The sequence below is a fragment of the Musca autumnalis genome, unplaced genomic scaffold (assembly GCF_047663935.1).
Source record: "Musca autumnalis isolate F117 unplaced genomic scaffold, ASM4766393v1 scaffold_5, whole genome shotgun sequence".
Lineage (NCBI taxonomy): Eukaryota > Metazoa > Arthropoda > Insecta > Diptera > Muscidae > Musca > Musca autumnalis.
Window position 1 is genome coordinate 49,632,106 of NW_027412088.1, and position 20,830 is coordinate 49,652,935.

Sequence of the window (20,830 nt, forward strand, 5' to 3'; positions counted from 1 at the left end):
CCCATGTTTTGATTTTATGCTTTTGAACAGAAGAAATTAACAAATGAAGTATGGGATTCGAAACGCAAGCATCACTGCAGATAAAACTGGACAAATGTCTTCAGATTATAAGAAAATATGATTGGCTAATTAACTCCTATGTTCTGGTAAGTAAAACAAAGCAATTTTCACTTGGACGAAATGACATTTTCCCACCTTCAATAGGATTTCTATGTGGACGATCATTGGGGAAAGCTGCCACCATCATGGCGCTCCTATTTTGAGGAAGTGTCTCCAGAACAGTTGTGTTTTCTTCTAAGTTTTGATACCACACAACAGGCAACGAACAAAGTGAACAAAGTTTGGCCTCTAACTATATTAGCTTTAAGACAAACATTTCAACAACTTTGCATCGATAGGAGACAACAATGTAGGGTAAGATTCTGTTGATTGTTTTTAATTAGACATTTTTTATTAAATTCATTCATTTCCCTATAGGAATCACTACCAAGTAGTCCCCTCCTGACTCACCCCAAATTAAAGCATATATTCACCAAAGGTGTTAAGCCCAAGAAGCGCCATGAGCTGGAAACCATGGCTTCATTGTGCAATCAAATTTGCCAAGAACATCCCGTTGACTTTGTAGTGGATTTTGGAGCTGGTCTGGGCCATCTGGCAAGGAATTTAAGCTATGCCTACAACATTAAAGTATGCTGTCTTGAAATGCAAACAAAACTAAATAAACAAGCCTATGAAATGGATGATTATATGGAAAAATTAAAAAAGAAATATGTTCCAGATGTGCCCAGCCAAAAGCCGGAACATGTTGATCTATGTCTCACAGCAGAAATGAGCCCAGAAGAGTTCCTACAAACAATTGAGAAAAATATGGAAATCCAAGATAGAAACTATCAATTTGGTATTATCGGCTTACATCCCTGTGGCGATTTAGGAGCCATCTTAATGCGTATGTTTATAAAATGTCAGCAGGCGAAATTTTTAAATTTTGTTGGTTGCTGTTATATGAAATTGTCTAGTGCAGAATGTTGCGGTGGTGAATCGAAATTATCATCATCATCTGGTAAGGATTATGGTTACCCTTTAAGTAATTATTTGCGAAGAAATATTGCAAGTTCCATGCTGAGTTATGAGGCCAGAGAAATATCTTGTCATGCAATGGAATTGTATCATGAACGTTTGTCATTGAAAGATTATGAGTACCTGAAAGTTCATTCATTTCGAGCTGCTACTGAACGAATTATTGTTAAACATTATCCTGAGTTAAGGCATACCAGATTGAGCAGTGTCAAACATATGCCTGATATGAGTTTTCCTGAGTAAGTTTATTTTTACAAAGGTTTTTTGGGATTATTCATATGATTTTTAGCGGAGAAACCAAATAGGGCAATAAATGTTGATTCTAATAAAGTCAACATATAGTTAAAAGGGATATTTTTAAATGATTTTCGAAACCCAATAACATGAAATTTTTTAACAGTTATTGGTCGGCATAAAAATAGCAGACACCCACATTATAACCGACGCCATATACACTTTGGTACGATCAAAAAAGTGCGTCATACAAATAATTCTTTAAGACGCCAAGTATTTTTGTACGAAGTTTGTTTCAGTCAGTTTGGAGTCGATTTAGTCCCTTCCGTCGATATGGATAACTCTCGAACGGATTAGCCGAGTCGTTCCAAACTTTGCACCTAGTAAAATTAATTTTGAAATTTGGTTCGAGAGTTATCCCAAAGAGAGTAACCGAGTTGATACAAATTTTGAGTATTAATCGAAACAAAATACAAGGAAAGATAGAGAAGAAATTAGTCGAACCGTAAAGAAGATCTGAAAAGACACGCCCCATGGCAGTTTAAGGCTCCTATATTTCTTCCCAGATTCACTTCAACCATGATCAATTGAGTTGGGTAACACTCCGACCTTGAAACGACTCTTTCTACCACAAAATTATTATTTTATTTTGTACATTTTCCTCCCTTTTCAGTTATTTCTATAAGGCTGTTAAGGATTTACCCTGTTCGAGCATACCACTGAGTGACCTGAATACCCCTACTACACAAAACGATCTGCGAAATTGGAAAAATATTGTGATATTTTATACATTGCGGCTGTTCTTTGCACCACTAATAGAGAGTGTGATACTCTACGATCGAATGTTGTTCCTAATGGAGAATGGTATGTAAACAATTCACTATTTCTTTTGTGCAATTCTAATTAATTTCCATTTCTTGTTCGGCATATTCATTTCAGATTGCCAGGTGCAAATAAACGCAATATTTGATCCCCGGCTTTCTCCAAGGAATCACATTACAACTGCTTTGAAAAATAGATGACAACAAGTTCCATGGAATATGAAATCATGTTTATGTGTTGTTTACTCTGTTGACTATAATCGCAATTGCATAACGCCTTATAACTATGCAGTTATCTTTGTTTTATTTTTTTTACAATGTTTTGAGTATAATATAACAATATATAAAAATGAGATTACACACGATAAAAGATATAAAGATAAAAAATAAAGATTTCTCACCCAGAAAATAATATTGGCAAACTTATTTAAAATAACCCTTGGCAGTGGCTCCTTCAATGATTGTTTTAATGGCAGTAAATGCCTCTTCAGATGTTGGCAAGATTTCTTCAGCCGGCAAAATAAACATATCCTGGCTATCGGGTGGTCCACGCAACTCAAAGGTATAGGCAATGGGTATTTTATGCTCAGCATAAGCCCAATCCATGCTACCACCACTCGAAGGGTAAATGGTTTCAATGATGCTGCCACTAACATAATCACGTCCATGCAGAGATTTAATGGCCTCCGTGGCTTTTTGTCCCAATTCCTTTAAATCATCATAATTCTCAATATGCTCCTTGGTATAACCATATGGGAACATAATCATTTGGGAATAGGAATGCAAAGCCAGGTACGCTTTTATTTGTTCCTTCTGTACATTATCTTCAATGAATTTTATGATACGTTGTGTTTCCACTTCTGAAGCTGCTGAGGGTCCAGCAAAGTCATAACGTGTCGGATCACTACTGCTACCAGTGGAATTCCAATGATCAGGATAGTTACGATTAAGATCAACACCACGACAAGTACCAAATAGTTGACGATTTTTACGCCACATACGATCATGTTCAAAGGTGTATTTATAACCATCCGGATTAATGCTGGGAAAGATAAACCAATTGTAGTTTTTGGCCAAGTTCTTGATGGCATCGTCGTTGGAAGTCAGTAGCTGATTGATGAGATAAGTTGCGGCAGCTGGAGCAATCCATTCTCTGGCATGTATACCAGATTCAATAAAGATGGCCTTGTTGGCAGGATTATGGGATATTTTAACACCCTTGATAGGCACACCCAATGTGCTGGCGCCTATATCAAGTACGGTAACAATATTGGGATATTTCTTGGCCAATGATTCCAACCATTCGTAAATTGTTTCCAAATGGAAATAATGATACCAATCGAATTTGGAAAGGTCAGTACCAATGGGCAAAACGGCAGCATAGTTTTTGTCGATTTTCTCTTGGAAATTGTGGGTCTGGAATGTAAACAAGAAAGGAGAGACATACATTATCGCTTAAATCGAATTTATGGGCACTTCACGAACGTTATAAATTTTATTTTGGGGTCTAATCTATCCTAGCCGAGATATGGACGCCGAAAATGTTCTAAAAACTCTGACGCCAATAACTAAAATAGCTGGTGGGCACGATAATTCACGAAGGTTCATATCAATCCAAGTGGCATTCCTAAACTAAGCTTAAATAGCTAGGAATTTCCCAGTCTTCCTCCTACACACGACCTGAGAACAAGTCAAGTTTAAGGGCTCCTCGCTGATCTCTTATATGTAAGGTCATCATGGTTTCCTTATCAGTAACCCAAGTGCTGCCTACTAGGTACTTGGGAACATTGTTCCTACCTCTCAGCTTATCGTAGATAGCTTATCGAACACGCTGATGAATGTGACCCCTAGAATATTGGGGTAGTTGGTGGTCGATTCTGCTACCATCGACCATGATATTCAACTCAGTGATCACCTCTGCAGTCCATGTAGTGACAGAGTGGCCGTAGATTTAGTGGTGGATATTTGCATATTCCTCACGTGGAAAAAATTTGGCAATATTTGGTTGATTCCAAGATCGTATAATCATCCGCATATGTTACTATCTTAGTGTCGTTTGGAGGGATTGTGAAACAGGATAGGTATAGGTTAACCAGTTCCGGAGATATAACCCACCAGACTTTCACTTGTGGACAGAATCCAATACCTGCTACATAGTATTGTTTTCGTTGCGTTTCAAAACAGGGTACGTACGGAACTTTGAAAGCACATGTCTTGGAAAGTATGGGATTCTGCCCGTATACCATTGGAATAAAGATCCCAAGGAGATTCGCGATGGGGATCCTGAACTGGACTTCGGAATCTATCCATAGGTGAGAGTCTTAAATTCCAGACTAAATTCTAGCCACCAACAAAAACGTACAACTTATAAACAAAGCTTATGTCCATATTGCCTGGATTGTCTTCAAATAAAATGAGATACCAAGGGTGCTTACGGAACTTTACAGGTACATTTATGCATCAGAAAGAATGAACTTCCACAAAAAAATATCACTGTAAACATGGCACCAAGTATTACCAAGGTATACTGAGAGATCCGCGAGGAGGCCTTATATTTAACTTGTTCCCAACTGGTGTCCTCATAAATTGAACGAATTTGCCAAAAACTGATTCGTTTTCCTCCTCCTACTGTTTGCATTTTAATCCTCAAATTGCTTTCCCCATTTACTTACATACTTATTCTTACTTTTTCTATACTTACCAAAATGCGATGTTTAACTTTATAATGTTCCAGCAAATCGGCCAAATCAGCAACTTTGTGAGCAGCCACAAGTATTGACAGCTTTTGTCCCACTTCACGGGCATGTCCAATAAATGTCAAGCTATCACTTTGTTCCTCTAATTTCTTGAACAAATCAACATGTTCCTCTGTGGCCAATTCAACGTTATAGATACGATAATGGTCGTAACGTGCCAGATTCTTAAACGGTTCCACACAGCGATCATCTTTGGTGCAGTACGCAGCGCCCTCGGCACAGGTATCTAGTTCTGACATGGCTAATAGTAGAATGAATATTAAAAATCTAAATTTATTCCACTGAATGTCGTTGTTCATCGTTTATATCTCAATTCTCCCCACCAATATGTGTTAGGTTTCTCTTACTGCCTCACTGTCTCCAAAAAAAAAGAAAGAAAACAAAATAAACAGAGAAATGTTGTTATCCAGTGGTCTGCTACGTTGTGTGTCAATGTGTTGGTGCCTGTTATTTTATTTGCCGGTGTGACAAATGAACCGAAGAGTAGTAAAGAGTGGAGGCTATAAAATACCAAACGCCACAAAAGAATGCAAAGAGTTTTTGCAAAGATTTTGGCAAATTTATAATTATAAAGTTACTGGGAAACATTTGCCAGTAATATTAGCAAGTACAAAGACACACCTTATCAGTTGTTTGTGCTGTCGAATTGTTCTTATCTCTGTGACATAAAGAAATTAAGGGGTCGATTATGCATAGCCACTAAAGCGAGGTACACACGATCAGTTTTGACTGTCGTTTTTTCGGAAATATCGATAAATGTCAAACCGTTCAGCAACCACAAAATATTTTGTGGTTGCCTGATGACTGCTGATTATTTGAGCAAAACTGATCGTGTGTACCCCACTTGAACTTGAGTTTCGTTGTCAATTGTCAGCGCAATTGAGATGAAATGTTTTATTATTGATGTCAACCCAACTGGGTGGTCGATAAACGTGTTATCGATCAGTGTTTTTTCAAACTTGTGAACTTTATTTTCAATCAAAAACACAAAATTCGCAAAAAAAAACTATTTTTAAATAAGATCAGTGGAATTATTTGTTGATGGTGAAGAAAATGTACAGGACCTTTCATATATTAGAAGAAATTTGAGGGACAAGTTAAATCCATTGGAATTGCCATCTGCACTGTAATTTATGCATGTTGGAAAGATCTGTACAATCAGTAATTTATTTTAGGTTTAAGGTGTATTTCCTATTACCAAAGGATGCCGTAGCTTACATTGTGAAAAAGGATGACTTCAAAGTATGTTAGAGATCAACTCACTTCTCTCACTTATTTTAAGCCATTTTCGTCTTCAACTTAGCTTTAAAGTGAATCCAGACTCTCTGCCACTCTTCAGGTATTCGTGTTGAATGTCCATGGCTCTTTAAACTGTCCGAAATGGACTTCCACGCTTCATCTGTTGTGGCTTTGGTTTCACCAAAAACGGGAACTCCTCGGGCTAAGTTTGGATTTACACTCAATTTATCAACAATAGTTTAAAATGTTGTTTTGTCGTTATTTTCACCGTATTTTTAATATTCAAAATTAATTAATGATGCAAAGAATCAACAATTGTTAAGAAAATGTTTATTTTCCCTACTATTTTACTTCTTATTTCTTCGAAAATGTTCACTGCAACTGAAAATAGTTGGTTGCTGAAAAATAGCTGCTTCGTCAACCGAGTTTCGCAACATCAGTTGAAGGTTGCCTTACATAAAGTAATATTGGCAACTGGCAACGCCACTCAACGACAATTTCTATCGATAATCGACCCCTAAATATTTAAATAGAAAAGCTTTCAACCACTTCTTATTAGCCGCGTTTTATTTTGATTTTCGGTCATTATAATTTTTAAGCGACAGGACTCTTCAGTGTTGATTTTGAGCGTTGGGGTCATATCACCTGTTTACCTCTTTAATTTTAATTACAAAATGAAACTATGGCCGAATATGTAAAAATAGCGATAATTTAATATACCAAAATAACAGTTGAATTGTTCCACAGGAGACTCCAATTAGACTAGCAAAGCAAAAATGGAAAAAAAGGATAGATGCTAACAGCTGATCATTGTTTACAATTCAAAGTGCATCTTTAAAAAGGACGTATAACCAATGTTGAAATTGCATAACAAAAGTTGTGCTGTTTTATGACCGGATTTAATAAACCCACTGGACTTCAAAAGTTGTCTACTGCATAGCGTATTACCCCGTTTGCACTTAACCGGATTTAATAAACCCACTGGGTTTCTAATGTCAATTCCATTGCATAAGCGTCAAATAAATCCTCATAAAGAATGTTAACCCGACAAAAAGTTCTAATGCAAAAGGCGTTTTATTTTTGGTCTGTTCCTTTACTTCTAAAAATGGTAAAACCGGCAAAAGTAGTAAAAGTTGTAAACTGCTCACATATGAATTGCATTGTGTCCGAAGTAAAGGAACGCTTTTCGGGTAAAAAGTGGTAAAAATTGAAGATTCTTGTACGTAAAGGAACAGAGCTTGTAATTGGTAATGCTTGGTTTACATTTACGAAATCCACTAGATTTCAACTGTCAATTCCTTTGCGTATACGTCATATGAAAACTCATCTAAAATCCATTGGATTTCATTTGACGTTAAAGTAATGGAATTGACAGTTGAAATCGATTAGATATCGTAAATGCGAACTTACTATAAAGCCGCATTTAACATGTTTATAAAACATGAGTAATTTTGTTCCTTTTTACAGATGGTTGCTAGACCCTATTACAACGATATAATTGATTTCGGGGTCCATACATCCTGGGAAGGTGTCAAAAAGCTAAAAAAAGCCCTTTCGGCACCAACATAAATGACTGATAATAAAAACTGTCTAAAGGCCTGCGTACATAAGCCGCTCTGCCTGATTGCCTTGCTTTCCTGCTTCATTTCTCACGTAATAAAAATAATAGAATAAAGACGAAATTTTGAACTGGGTTGCCATCAGTTGGAAATTGGGTCGGCCTTCTTTGTTCTTTTATTTTTTATTGAAGCAGCAAAGCAAGGCAATCAGGCAAAGCAGCTTATGTACGCAGGCCTTAAAGGCCTCGTCACATAAGAGGATTTCTGGCTGAAGTCCTCGGCTGGCATATTTGGTAAATGAACAAAAGGAAAATGGTAGGTTAGGTTAGGTTAAAGGACGCGCAGCTGTCGTGTTTGACAGCCACTCCACTCGGAGACCTTATGGTCCATTGTGTTCATCCTATAGTGTGGGTTGGAGAAAAGAAAAGAAATAAATTGCATAGAAGATATCGAGTTAAGAAGTAAAGGCCTGCGTACATAAGCTGCCTTGCCTTAACAGCTTATTTAATCACCCCTTAAGTGATTTTAGGGCCGCTTGACTATCCACATAGATAGTCACCGGTCCAGCTATGTCCCCTTCCATATTTTTATCAACTCTGCTGCTTTCGTGACCGCAAAGATTTCAGCTTGGAAGACGCTACAATTTTCGCTTAGCTTGTACGAGTTCCGTAAGTTGAGGGTATCGCTGTAGACGCCCGCTCCTGTTCCCCTTTCCATCTTGGAGCCGTCGATATAAACCTCTATACCGGGTAGAGGTGGGGAGTTGTGGGTCCAGGCTTCTCTGTCAGGTATCCGAACATCAAATTCGTCGAAGTGTAATTGTGGTGATATATAGTCGCTGATTACCTCCGATCCCACTGATAGTCCAGATCGTCGTAAAATAACAGCGTGACCATAGTCGAAGTTGCGCCATGAGCTTATCTCTTTGAGTCGGAGATCACTCTTTGCTGCCAACTCTTGCACGACGAGATTCATCGGATGAAGATCCAGTAATAGATTAAGGGCAGCCTGTGGAGGTCTTTTCATGGCACCGGTAATTAAGAGACATGCCGCTCTTTGAACGGTATTAATCTTGTGGAGAAGGGATGTCTTACTTAAAGCATTCCACCATACCAATGAACCATAAGTCAGAATAGGGCGAACTATGGCCGTAAAAATCCAGTGGATGACCTGTGGTTTCATTCCCCAATTCTTACCAATAGAGTTCTTGCATGAATAGAGGGCTATAAGGCCTCTCTTGGCACGTTCCTCGACTTTCCTTTTCCACGTTAGTTGGTGGTCCAGGATAATGCCGAGGTACTTGGCCTCTAGAGAGAGCTTTAGGGCCACTCCATCCAGCGTTGGTAGGGTGAATGGTTTGACTTTTCTCTTGTTCGTAAATAGAACCAGCTCTGTCTTTGATGGGTTCACCGCAAGTCCATTGTTGTGTGTCCATCTTGATAAATTGACTAGAGCTGATTGTATGAGTTCCGATAGCGTTTGTGGGAACTTTCCGCTGATCATTATGACCACGTCAGCAACATAAGCTACTGTTTTTATACGTAGTTGGTCAAATTCCTTAAGTATTTCGTTAATCACCAGAAGCCATCCTTGTGGTGTGCCCCTGGTGACAGACTTCCGAATGGAGGTCTCACCGATATTTGAATTGATTATCCTGCCGCTATGCATTCCATCGATCCAATTGATCAGTGTGGTGGAAACACCTAAGTTCAAGAGTGAATTGTGACGTTATTAAAGGCGCCTTCTATGTCAAGAAACGCTGCTAACGTATAATTTGAGCCCATCATATTCCTCTCGATTGAACCAACGACTTCATTTAGTGCAGTCTCCACCGATCTGCCTTTGATGTAGGCGTGTTGGGCAGGATTTATAACACTGTTTTAAAGCTTGGACGTTATTCCTAGATCAAGCAATCTTTCTAAGGTTTTCAATAGAAAGGAAGGTAGGCTGATTGGTCTATAGTCTTTAGCAAGGCGAATTTAACAAGGTGATCCAATAGTTGACGTTAGGTTGTAGTCTTCATTTGCTGTCAAATTTTTTTTGCGCGAAATATCCACAAAAGTTAGAAGAAAACGTTAAAATATTATTCGCGAAGCTTAAACAAAGATGTTGTACACAGATATTTTTTATAGAAGCGAAATATTTGTTATTTATTTTTGATTAAAAATATGTTTTGACAGCAAATGAAGACATAGGTTGCTATTATTGTATCACCTTTTTTCTTACACCATGGTCTTTAGGAAGTATGTGACATGACTTCCCCGCTTTGAGGATGTATGTCACTGTGACCTCCCTCCACAGAACCGGAGTGAGCGATATACGTAGACAGGCCCTATAAATGTGATCTAGGTGTGGAATCAACACCTCCAGTGCATTTTGTAGCATTGCATGGAAGATACCATGGACCAGGTGATTTAAAAGGCTTAAATGTGTTTATCGCCCAACCTATCTTTGTGTGACTTATAATCTCCTCGATGACACTCACTTCCCCTGTGGCTTGGTTGCACATAGTTGGATCGGCTGAGCGATCTGGTGCATCCATGCAGTTGGGAAAGTGGGTTTTGGCTAGGAGATCCAGAGTTTCTAGACCGGAGTTAGTCCACGTGCCATCATATGTTATCATTTTCCTTTTGTTCATTTACGAATATGCCAGCCGATGATGCTGACTTAACAGGCAAAGCCGCTTATGTGACGAGGCCTTAAAGGCTTCCATTCTGACATAAAAAAATAAATGAATAAAGGAGGCCGAGCAAATTTCGAACTGGGTTGCCCTTTTCTTTTCTATTCTTTTATCAGAAGCAAGCAAGGTAACCAGGCGAGGCAGCTTATGTACGTAGGCCTTTACGGCTAGGAACGTTTGCTCAGCCATTTCTATCTTAACAGACATTGCAAAAGTCGGGACATAGACCAAGCCGATTTTAATAAAATGCGTAATTTAAGTTGTCAATTCCTTTGTGTATACGTCAAATGAAATCTCATCTGAAATCCAATGGATTTCATTTGACGTTTAAGCAAAGGAATTGACAGTTGACATCGAGTGGATTTCGTAAATGTAAATCTAGTATTACTATTAGTCCCGGTCCACACTAGCGTGAATTTCATTAAAAAATTTCATGAAGTTAGGTGTTCTTAAATCGAATTCCCCACTACAGCAATTTTATGATTTTACTCTACCATGGAGGTAGAGCAATTTTTTTTCAACGAAATCCACTCGATTTCAAATGTCAATTCCATTGCTCAAACGTCAAATGAAATCACGTATGAAATCCATTGGATTTCATTTGACGTTTAGCCAATGGAATTGACAGTTGAAATCGAGTGGATTTCGTAAATGTAAGCCAAGCATAATAGTACGGTTACATTAGAGTTTTTGCCGGGACGCATACGCAAAGGAATTGACATTTAAAACCCAGCGGTTTTATTAAGTCCGGTTATACCCCGCAAATGTCAAATAAATCCTCATAAAGGTTAACCCGAAAAAAGCTCTAGTCAAACGTCGTTTTATATGCACGGGGTATAATTATAACCTATTAAAGTATACCATTCGTGTGCCTTCTCAAGTATTTAACGGCGTTTGCATTAGAGCTTTTTTCAGGGATAACTTTTTTTACAAGGATTTATTCGACTTTTGCGCTATGGAATTGACATGTGAAACCCAGTGGGTTTATTAAATGCGGTTAAATGCAAACGGGGTATTTTTTGTGGTGGTTCCTCTGGCTAGTTATGCATACATATGCATTAATAAGACACATTTTTAAATCCAATAATGGTTTCGATCGCCCCTTTTAATTCGATAAATTACGGTGTACGTTTTCCCAATTCGAACCACTATGTTCATTGATTGAGGAGCTATTATCGCTAATTGTTGAGATAGGCAAAACGGGAGAAAAAAGCTTTTGATCGCAGCGGAATCAAATATATTCATACAGACATACATACATAAGTACATAGTACAGTGAGAGAGTATGAAGCGATCAACTGATCATAAACAGCAACATAAACATTTGTGGAATTGTGTTTAGTTGTGGTCTAAAACTTTGCATAGATACGCGCTCATAAATTTTGCTAAAGTTTTCCACATTTCTCCACATTTTCGTGTATAATGCGTTTACCGAGAATAATTTTTCAGCTGGCGGTGAGTACTTGGAAAATGTTTTGCTTTTTTTAATTAGTTGCGTTCTAGATCTAATCACTTTCACTTGTTTTCCGATTCTGAATTGCAGAAACGAAACACGGCACTCAGTTATCGTCGAGAAATGGCAACAAGCGCCAGCAGCAGCATTATTCCCAAAACTGTAAATCCCGATATTCAAGAAGAACGGGAGAGGGCAACATTTAATGTTGAAGATTTTGCCATTTGGTGGCATGGCGGTGAAGAGAAATTAAAACGAAAGAGATATGTGGGTAAGTTTAATAGATAGAGAGGTGTAATGAGTAGATTTCGTGTACTTTGATCTCTTAACAAAAGTGTTAAAGAAAAAATAGCGATGGTATAAACGACAATAAAATGAGCTATAGCTCAGTTATGGGCCAAATACATACGGAACACTTTTCTATTAACAATATTCTGGAGCCTAGCTAAAGTAATTTTTATTTTTTACTCTAGTTGGTACTTTTAACATATAAACAGTGAAGTTCTAAATTCCATATGTTTTTGAAAAACGGACTAGCTGTGCAGATACATCTACCTTTATTATTGTACCATGCAATTTGACGTTTTAAGCCATGATTGCAGAGTTGTATTTTTCAGCGATTTTCAGACCTGGCCTACCTCTACTTTAGTGTACCATATCAACGTATTATCAATGATTTGGGATCTTAAAGTACGTTTAGACTAGTGTTTATCACGATATTAGTTCCATTCCAATTTGTTTTACAGATGCTTTCATGTCATCTGTTTATCGGGGTTGTTATAAATCCAGTCGATCCAAATATCAATTTAAGTTGTCATTTTCATTTCAATACCGAGGGAAATATTCATGATTGTCCTGTTTATGTCAGATAAATCGAGATAATGCAATTAATCATCGTATAAGAGCATAGTATAAAGGCCTCGACACATAAGAAGCATGTCATTCTTGCTGAAGTCATATCTGATAAAAGATTAAAGACCAAGTTCGACCTAATAAAAAGATTTCAGAATCACATTTGAATTAGGTCGAACTTGGTCGTTAGTCATTTAACAGATATGACTTAAGCAGGAATAGGTGTGTCCTTTTACGTGATAATTTGTAATAATTATTACTAAATGTTGTCTTTTTACACAAAAGCTCAGAAAAAGAGATCGAAGTGAGAGAACGATTTTGACAGTTGCTTGCTGAGAAATTGCTAAAAGTTGCTGAAAGAATTTTTCACAGCAACATTTATGGGTACTTTACACGATATGTTTTTTACATATGAGTTGTCACTTTGCATATATATTTTATATGAGAGAAGTGACAACTCATATGTAAAACACATACCGTGTAAAGTACCCATTAGTAAGTTCGATCAGCTGTTTTTTAATCATCTGCTACTGGTCAGCTGCTCAATGTTTATCTTATTTATTCTATAAATATTACGATTCGGCTATATTTATTGATTGCTTTATTAATATATTAATTACTTTTTATTTATTTTGTTTAAAATTGAAGAAATTTTTCATTACTTTGGTGTTAGTTTTTCTTTCATGCATTGGCGCCAATGTTTTTGTTTTGGTTATCAACTGTTATCTTGCTAAAGTTCACTAAATGTTGTCTTTTTACTTTTTTCTCTATTTTCGTATCAAAGAGTAAAATCTATATTGCTCTCTGAAAAGAAGTTACTGAATAATTATTACTGAAAAAGTAAAAAGACACAACTAATGTCATGCTTCTTATGTGTCGAGGCCTTAAATCAAGTTAAAGATAATTCGTATTTCTTAATAATGACTTATAGTTCCCGAAGATACCAATATGATAGTAGTGGGAAATTAACTTCTGGCATCAAGCCCTCTGATGTTCTTGATGAGCTGCTTACCTAACATTCAAAAGTATAATATAGTAACCCTCCGGACCATAAAGCCATTTTTAGTAGTTGCACATTGGTCTGATAGAATCATTTAGATTGCGCCACATAGTGGAGGGAATTCTAGCTGTCCGAATACAATACTGTTTGTTATTGCCTCTGATAAGATTGAAGAAATGATTATGGACATTTTAAAAGAATTGTTATTGGCCAATTGGCTGCTCGTGTGATACTACACTGATAAATTGCACAGCTGGTAATCATTGATTTTTATTTCGCATATCAGCTGGTTGGCTAATTAAAAGCATGTTTACATACGAATTTGCCGGTTTAAACTTCTTCATGAGAATTTGACCTTTATGCAATGGAATTGGCATTTTAAATCTACTATATTCAGTGAATCGAGAACAATATAAAATACAAACTGTTATGCCAAGTTTACACTTGTGCTAAGTTTACATTTACGAAATCCACTCGATCCAAAATCCACTGGATTTCACGAAATCCTGAAATACACCCCGGTGTTTACACTTATTTTTTGTTGTTTCAAACATATCACAATGATGAAGGTAGATGCATATGCGCAGCTGATCGAACATGTGGTCTGTTCCTTTACTTTTAAAAATGGTAAAACCGGCAAAAGTAGTAAAAGTTGTAAATTGCTCCCATATGAATTGTATGGTGTCAGAAGTAAAGGAACGCTTTTCGAGTCAAAAGTGGTAAAACTTGAAGATTCTTGCACGTTAAGGAACATAGCTATGAATTTTCAAATCAAGTTTTTGCAAATTGAATTAATCATCAAAAATATACGACAATATAGAATTTTACAACATTCTGTGGAAAATTATAGTAAAATTATCTATATATCGTATTATTTGTGTACAGTACTAACAAATGAAAAAATAAAAAAATGATTTTATCGTTGAGACATCGTTATAATAAATTTTGATAGATAAAAGTTGTGCTCAGATCCTGCACAATATTAGTACTTGCAGTAGTGTTCCCGTTTAGTTCTAAAAATGCGTTCCCGTAATCCGAAATCTAGTAATACTTGCACTTCTCTTCAAACAAAAATCGCGCCGAATAACACCCTCTTCTCCTATTTTCTGCCATGCACTTTTGGCCTAGTAAAAACTAGCAGCAGCATGTTCATTGGTATCTAATATGATAGCTGATACGTTGATTTTGACATTTATGCTGGAGTTTTTGCAATTTCCGTCATTTTTCCGTTTCCGTATTTTTTAAGAAATTTGTATGGGGAAGCAATTTTTGACAATTTGCTCTTTTTTCTAACATTACCATTAAAAAAGTACGGGAGCACAATGAAAACAAGTAAGAACAGACTATAGTCGGACGGGGCCGACCATGTGATACCCTATACCACTATCCCTGTGCACTAGCTTTCCGGGCTAGCTTTTGATAAATGATAACTTTTATTTAAATGTATACACAAAAGTTTTGATCAATTTAACCCGCTAAATATTATCCGATCATACCGTTGACTTGCACGCTACTTCTTCATCTCAAACCAAAACTACGTTTAAAATTTCGCGCCGATCGGACTATTATTGCGACCTACAGAGCGGCTACAAAATCGAGCAAAAATTTTGTTTTTGGTCCATTTCATCCCTTTAACATTTCACGATCATCGCCAAAAACTAATCAGTTCTATTCTGGTCCAAACCCGACCTCCATACTAAATTTCGTGACAATCGGTCCATAATTGCGGCCTCTAGCTTGATTACAATTTTTAATGGACGGACAGACGGACGGACGGACGGACGGACACACATCGCTAAATCGCTTTATCTCGTCGAGATATGAAGTTTGGTATACCACATGAGGGGTCTACGACGAATATTTCGCGGCGTTACATGAATTTTTGGGAAAACAAACTTATTATACCCTTTTCCACATTGTGGTATAGGGTATAAATAGCATTGTAACAAAATAATTTAATATTTTTTCACATTGTTTACAAATTTTGATACTAAAATTTTTTGTTGCAGCAATTGACCATCTACCTTATTTATTGTGATACGTGAAAAGTGTTGCAACTTTTGGTACTTTTTTATGCAAATACAGGGTTGTATATCATGTGTACTGTGATTTCGATGTTGATTTCGCTGAAATCACGAAATGAGATGATTTCATTTTTGTATGCGAAATCATGATGATTTTTGCTTGATTCCGCGCGAAATCACGAAAAGACGCCGAATGTAAACCAAACATTAAGGACAAAACTCATTCAGCTCTTTGCTTAATTTTTGTGCTTTGGTTGCGTCATTTCCGGTAAAAGTGTAATAGACAAAGGGCAGCCTAGTTCGAGTTTGTCTCGGCCGTTCTTTATTCTTTTACCAGAAATTATGCAAACGTTGGATGTGGTTTCGGATTTAGTTTTGAAACTCGATCAATCAGCAAAAAAACTACTACAGCCATCGTGTGACAGACAGTTCGGTGTCTCCCCAGCAAAAATTTGCATCCGTTAGTCATTATGTAACCCATTACAAAGTAACGTATACACAAATAACTACTTATATTACTCATTGCTAAGTAATGAGTGCGGTGGCACAGAGCTTGTGTGTCCGACTACAAATCCGAGGGTTGTGTGTTCAACGCTCACCGCCGGCAGTTTGTTTCTATTTTGTTAAAAAAAACAAAGCTGTTTCAAAATCCGCCAAAAATTCCCAGATGTAAGCGGTTTTTACTTAAAGTTAGTTAAGGCACACCCTGTATGAACTTGTTTTATAAGGTAGCGATACAGTCAATGCATTGTCCCAATTTGAACTTCTATATCTCAATAACGGTAATACCTATGAAATTTTCATAAAGGTCAATCCTGTAGAGAATTTTCACAGCTACAACATTTTCTTTATTGCCATTTCTATAGGACTTGCAATTTCCAAGCAAAATTGTAAAAATCTAAAAAACCCCTAAAAATCTATGAACATTGCAGTTTCAGAATCGGCAAAAACTTCCCAGGTGTAAGCACCTTTCATTTAAAGTTGCTTCAAGAGCACCGAGCAACTGTATCAGAGTAAATTATATTCAAGTCTGTCTGATAGGCTCGTTAACCTAGAATTTCCCGTTTATACCTTTGGACCTCTCTCTAGATCATGACGATATATTCTGACGTGCTTGGGTGGCAGGAAAGCTGTCCACGTGATTGCGGAATGCCCACGGCGATAACACATAACCAGGTACTGCATCGACAATATCATGTTGTGGTGATACACCGCTAAAACTTTCGCTTCGTCATAAAGATGGTCTACAGGTGTAATAAGGAGGCACCCAGTTGTAGTCTTCTGGGCCGTATTCTGGCGGGTTTGAATATTCCTTCACTTCTTAACGCTAACATTTGCCTACCATACTGGCGGTTTTAAGGCGAGCGAACTTGTTTCTACTTCTGATCTCGCAGTGACTTGGGCGCGCGAATTAAAAATACCATTACGGGGGTAGTTAATTGTCGAAATCAGCACACCATTGACCAATATGTTCAGGGAAGCCTCATTTCAGCCGTCCAGCTATCTGAAGCGATTATTGATAAATTCTCTGAAACCTTGCCATTGACTTTTTGTTTAGTTTAAAAATGCCAGAGGTTATGTAGTCGGGTGGTGTATTAACGGAGACGATAATAGGAAGGGGATTTGAGCCAATTGAAATGACGGGTTGACGGGCACGTCATTTATCAGACCGGTTTCCACAATTATGATATATGGCGAGCTGTTGTTGTTGTAACAGTGTTTATTGTTGTATTGTTTATTATTATTCTCCAGTTCTAGGAAACTGGCTATTTCGATGGAATGTAGCCACGGATCCACTGAAATTAGATGAGTAGGTTTGACAGGGCAGTTGAATAGGTGTTGAGTGTCATGCGGTCCCATGCCGCATGCTGGGCAGAGGTTTTGCACGGTGCGATCGATCTTTGCCCTATAAGAATTTAAGGACTGCAATATCCCGAGCGTAGTTGAGCCAAAACTACTCTGGTTTGTCGTGGCAGCTGACGCTCCTCATCTGCGATAGATGGGGGATGTACTCCGAGGACTTTATTCACACTATCTTTGCTTATAGCCTTAGCAACTGCGTCCGTGTGAATGCTATTTAAATCTGTTTGATATGCCTGTTGATCTTGGGGTTCTCTCCTGTAACGTTGGACGTTACGTTGATGTGCCTTGGTGTGTCGGGTCTACCCACGAGGTGGTGATTGGGATAGCTCTCATGGTAACACCCGAGCAAGTACTGTAACGAAATCGTCTCGTTGTGTTGCTGAAGTCGAATAATCTTTGCCTCCTCATGTATATAGTCCACTGAAGACATGGGGAGAAACCCTGCTGCTGTTCTCAGGCGGCATTCTGACAGGTTTGAATCTTTGCCCAATTCGTATCACATAATCACGTGGACCAAACTGAAGCCGCATATCTTACCACAGACCGGCCTATTGCGTTATATGTGGTCAACATGGTTTCTTTGTCTGCACCCCAAGTGCTGCCGCCTGGAGACTTGAGGACCTTGTTCCTACCTCTCTGTTTGCCGCAGATAGCTGTGGCATGCGCGCACGTCTTGAACGTAGTGTCGAATGTGATCCCTAGACCCCTACCATCGACCACGACATTAAACTCTCTTCCAAACTGCGCAGTGCATGTGGTGAACAGAGTGGCCGTAGATTTAGTGGCGGAAAACTGCATATTCCTCGCGTGGAAAAGGTGGTAAGATGTCGCCAGGGAAGGTACCAGCCGCCAGGATCGTTCAATCATCCGCATACGTTAAGGCCATGTTTATATTATAACCTTTTGCAGGGTTAACCTTCTTTATGAAGATTTATTTGAAATATAAGCAATGAAATTGACATTTGAAACCCAGTGGGTTTGTTAAATCCGGTTATATATAAACGTACTATAAGATCTCTGTCTGGAGGGGGCGGAATACAGGAGAATAGAGGTTAAACAATTCCGGAGATATACCGCCCACCCCCCTTGTGAAACTCCCTATATCACTCTACGGGTTTGGACTGAATTCCACGTAGGACTAGCGTATCCAATGTTTTAAGCATGGTCGGAGGGTTATCTGCTCAATGTCCTCAAAGAGGGTGGAGTGCCGAACAGTATCAAGGGCTTTTGATAAGTCAAGCGCCACCACGTATCACACGGTGGTCTCTGGTTGAGTCCTTGACAAATATATATGCATATGGCTCGCAGCGCTGTTGTAGCTATTTCTGACGCTGGACGGACTAAGGCCCAAGGGTCTTTGCTACTGGCTACAAGAGCAAAATAGGCCTGTACCATTCACTTTTGCTAGCATCCTTGCCTGTCTTCAGTAGCGGGAACACCCTGCCCATTTTCCAGACTTCGGCAACAATGAGATTGGCTAGCGACAAATTGAAAACTTTGGTGAGATACTCCACTCCCGGCTCATCCAGCTGTTTCAGCATTACCATGGAGATTCTATCGGGACCCAACGCTTTGGATGATTTAGCGTTCTTGTTGGCATTCGCAACATCATCCATTGTAAACTGTGGTGGTTCATCCTTGGCAGGAAGAGAACTGATGCGTAGTAGTAGTACTCTTCTCTTTGCCCTGTCACTTCCGGGATGCTCGACAATTGAAATAACTTGAGCAATTCTTCGGGTCAGTCAACGTAAAGTCGCCAAACGTGACTGAGGTCCTATCTTCCCTCCTTCCAGGGTTCGAGAGTGACTGAACCGTTGTCCGTTCACATGATTTAACCACTTGTTCCGCTTATGCTCGCCGACCAGCCTGTTAACTTCCAGTGTCAACTATAGAATAGAAGACCAACGTAGGTGTCTTCTATAGAATAGAAGACCACCGTAGGTGTCTTCTATAGAATAGAAGACCATCGTAGGTGTCTTCCATAGAATAGAAGACCACCGTATGTGTCTTCTATAGAATAGAAGACCACCGTAGGAGTCTTCTATAGAATAGAAGACCACCGTATGTGTCTTCTATAGAATAGAAGACCACCGTAGGTGTCTTCTATAGAATAGAAGACCACCGTAGGTGTCTTCTATAGAATAGAAGACCACCGTAGGTGTCTTCTATAGAATAGAGGACCACCGTAGGTGTCTTCCATAGAATAGAAAACCGCCTTAGGTGAGTTCTATAGAATAGAAGACCACCGTAGGTGTCTTCTATAGAATACAAGACAACCGTAGGTGTCTTCCATAGAATAGAAGACCACCGTATGTGTCTTAGGTAGAATAGAAGACCACCGTAGGTGTCTTCTATAGAATAGAAGACCACCGTAGGTGTCTTCTATAGAATAGAAGACCACCGTAGGTGTCTTCTATAGAATAGAAGACCACCGTAGGTGTCTTCTATAGAATAGAAGACCACCGTAGGTGTCTTCTATAGAATAGAAGACCACCGTAGGTGTCTTCTATAGAATAGAAGACCACCGTAGGTGTCTTCTATAGAATAGAAGACCACCGTAGGTGCCTTCTATAGAATAGAAGACCACCGTAGGTGTCTTCTATAGAATAAAAGTCCATCGTAGGTGTCTTCCATAGAATAGAAGACCACCGTAGGTGTCTTCTATAGAATAGAAGACCACCGTAGGTGAATAGAAGACCACCGTGGGTGTCTTCTATAGAATAGAAGACCACCGTAGGCGTCTTGTATAGAATAGAAGATCACCGTAGGTGTCTTCTATAGAATAGAAGACCACCGTAGGAGTCTTCTATAGAATAGAAGACCACCGTAGGTGTCTTCTATAGAATAGAAGACCACCGAAGGTTTCCTCTATAGAATATAAGACCACGGTAGGTTTTTCTATAGAATAGAAGACCACCGTAGGTGTCTTCCGTAGAATAGAAGACCACCGTAGGTGTCTTCTATAGAATAGAAGACCACCGTAGGTGTCTTCTATAGAATAGAAGACCACCGTAGGTGTCTTCTATAGAATAGAAGACCACCGTAGGTGTCTTCTATAGAATAGAAGACCACCGTAGGTGTCTTCTATAGATATAGTCCATCTCCGAACTTGATATACGTTTTGACAAAATATTCGTTTGGACCAAACCTGTTGATCCGTTCGGGAGTTATGACGCGGCGCACCCATTAGACAGAAAGACGGACGACTCCAAATTGTCCTAAACGGATTTTTCTAAACATACTTGAGGTCCAAACCGATTATTTCGATGAGG

At 38.5% G+C, this 20,830-nt stretch overlaps 3 protein-coding genes across 6 annotated transcripts in view; 2 read left to right on the plus strand and 1 right to left on the minus strand.

The window, feature by feature from the left end:
- LOC141406315 (methyltransferase-like protein 25B) lies at positions 1 to 2,541 on the plus strand. Its single transcript, XM_073991571.1, has 5 exons — positions 1 to 146; positions 205 to 414; positions 478 to 1,316; positions 1,985 to 2,175; positions 2,251 to 2,541. Exons 1-5 carry the CDS (start codon positions 51 to 53, stop codon positions 2,331 to 2,333), a joined length of 1,419 nt encoding a protein of 472 aa, XP_073847672.1. The 5' UTR covers positions 1 to 50; the 3' UTR covers positions 2,334 to 2,541.
- LOC141406316 (zinc carboxypeptidase) lies at positions 2,418 to 11,981 on the minus strand. Of its 4 annotated transcripts, none has more exons than XM_073991574.1 (3): positions 11,799 to 11,981; positions 4,834 to 5,242; positions 2,418 to 3,548 (listed from the first exon to the last, which is right to left on the minus strand). In XM_073991574.1, exons 2-3 carry the CDS (start codon positions 5,185 to 5,187, stop codon positions 2,556 to 2,558), a joined length of 1,347 nt encoding a protein of 448 aa, XP_073847675.1. In that variant the 5' UTR covers positions 5,188 to 5,242; positions 11,799 to 11,981; the 3' UTR covers positions 2,418 to 2,555. The 4 variants fall into 4 exon arrangements, with proteins under 4 accessions (XP_073847675.1, XP_073847676.1, XP_073847673.1 ...); XM_073991575.1 differs by lacking the exon at positions 11,799 to 11,981 and adding an exon at positions 6,781 to 6,922; XM_073991572.1 differs by lacking the exon at positions 11,799 to 11,981 and adding an exon at positions 5,510 to 5,646.
- Positions 11,433 to 20,830, plus strand: part of LOC141406313 (acyl-coenzyme A oxidase 1-like) — an 18,640-nt gene continuing 9,242 nt past the window's right edge. Inside the window, exons 1-2 of the mRNA XM_073991569.1 lie at positions 11,433 to 11,821; positions 11,910 to 12,090. Of these exons, the coding sequence (XP_073847670.1) occupies positions 11,789 to 11,821; positions 11,910 to 12,090 (214 nt within the window). The 5' untranslated portion in view covers positions 11,433 to 11,788. The remainder of the gene's footprint in view (positions 11,822 to 11,909; positions 12,091 to 20,830) is intronic.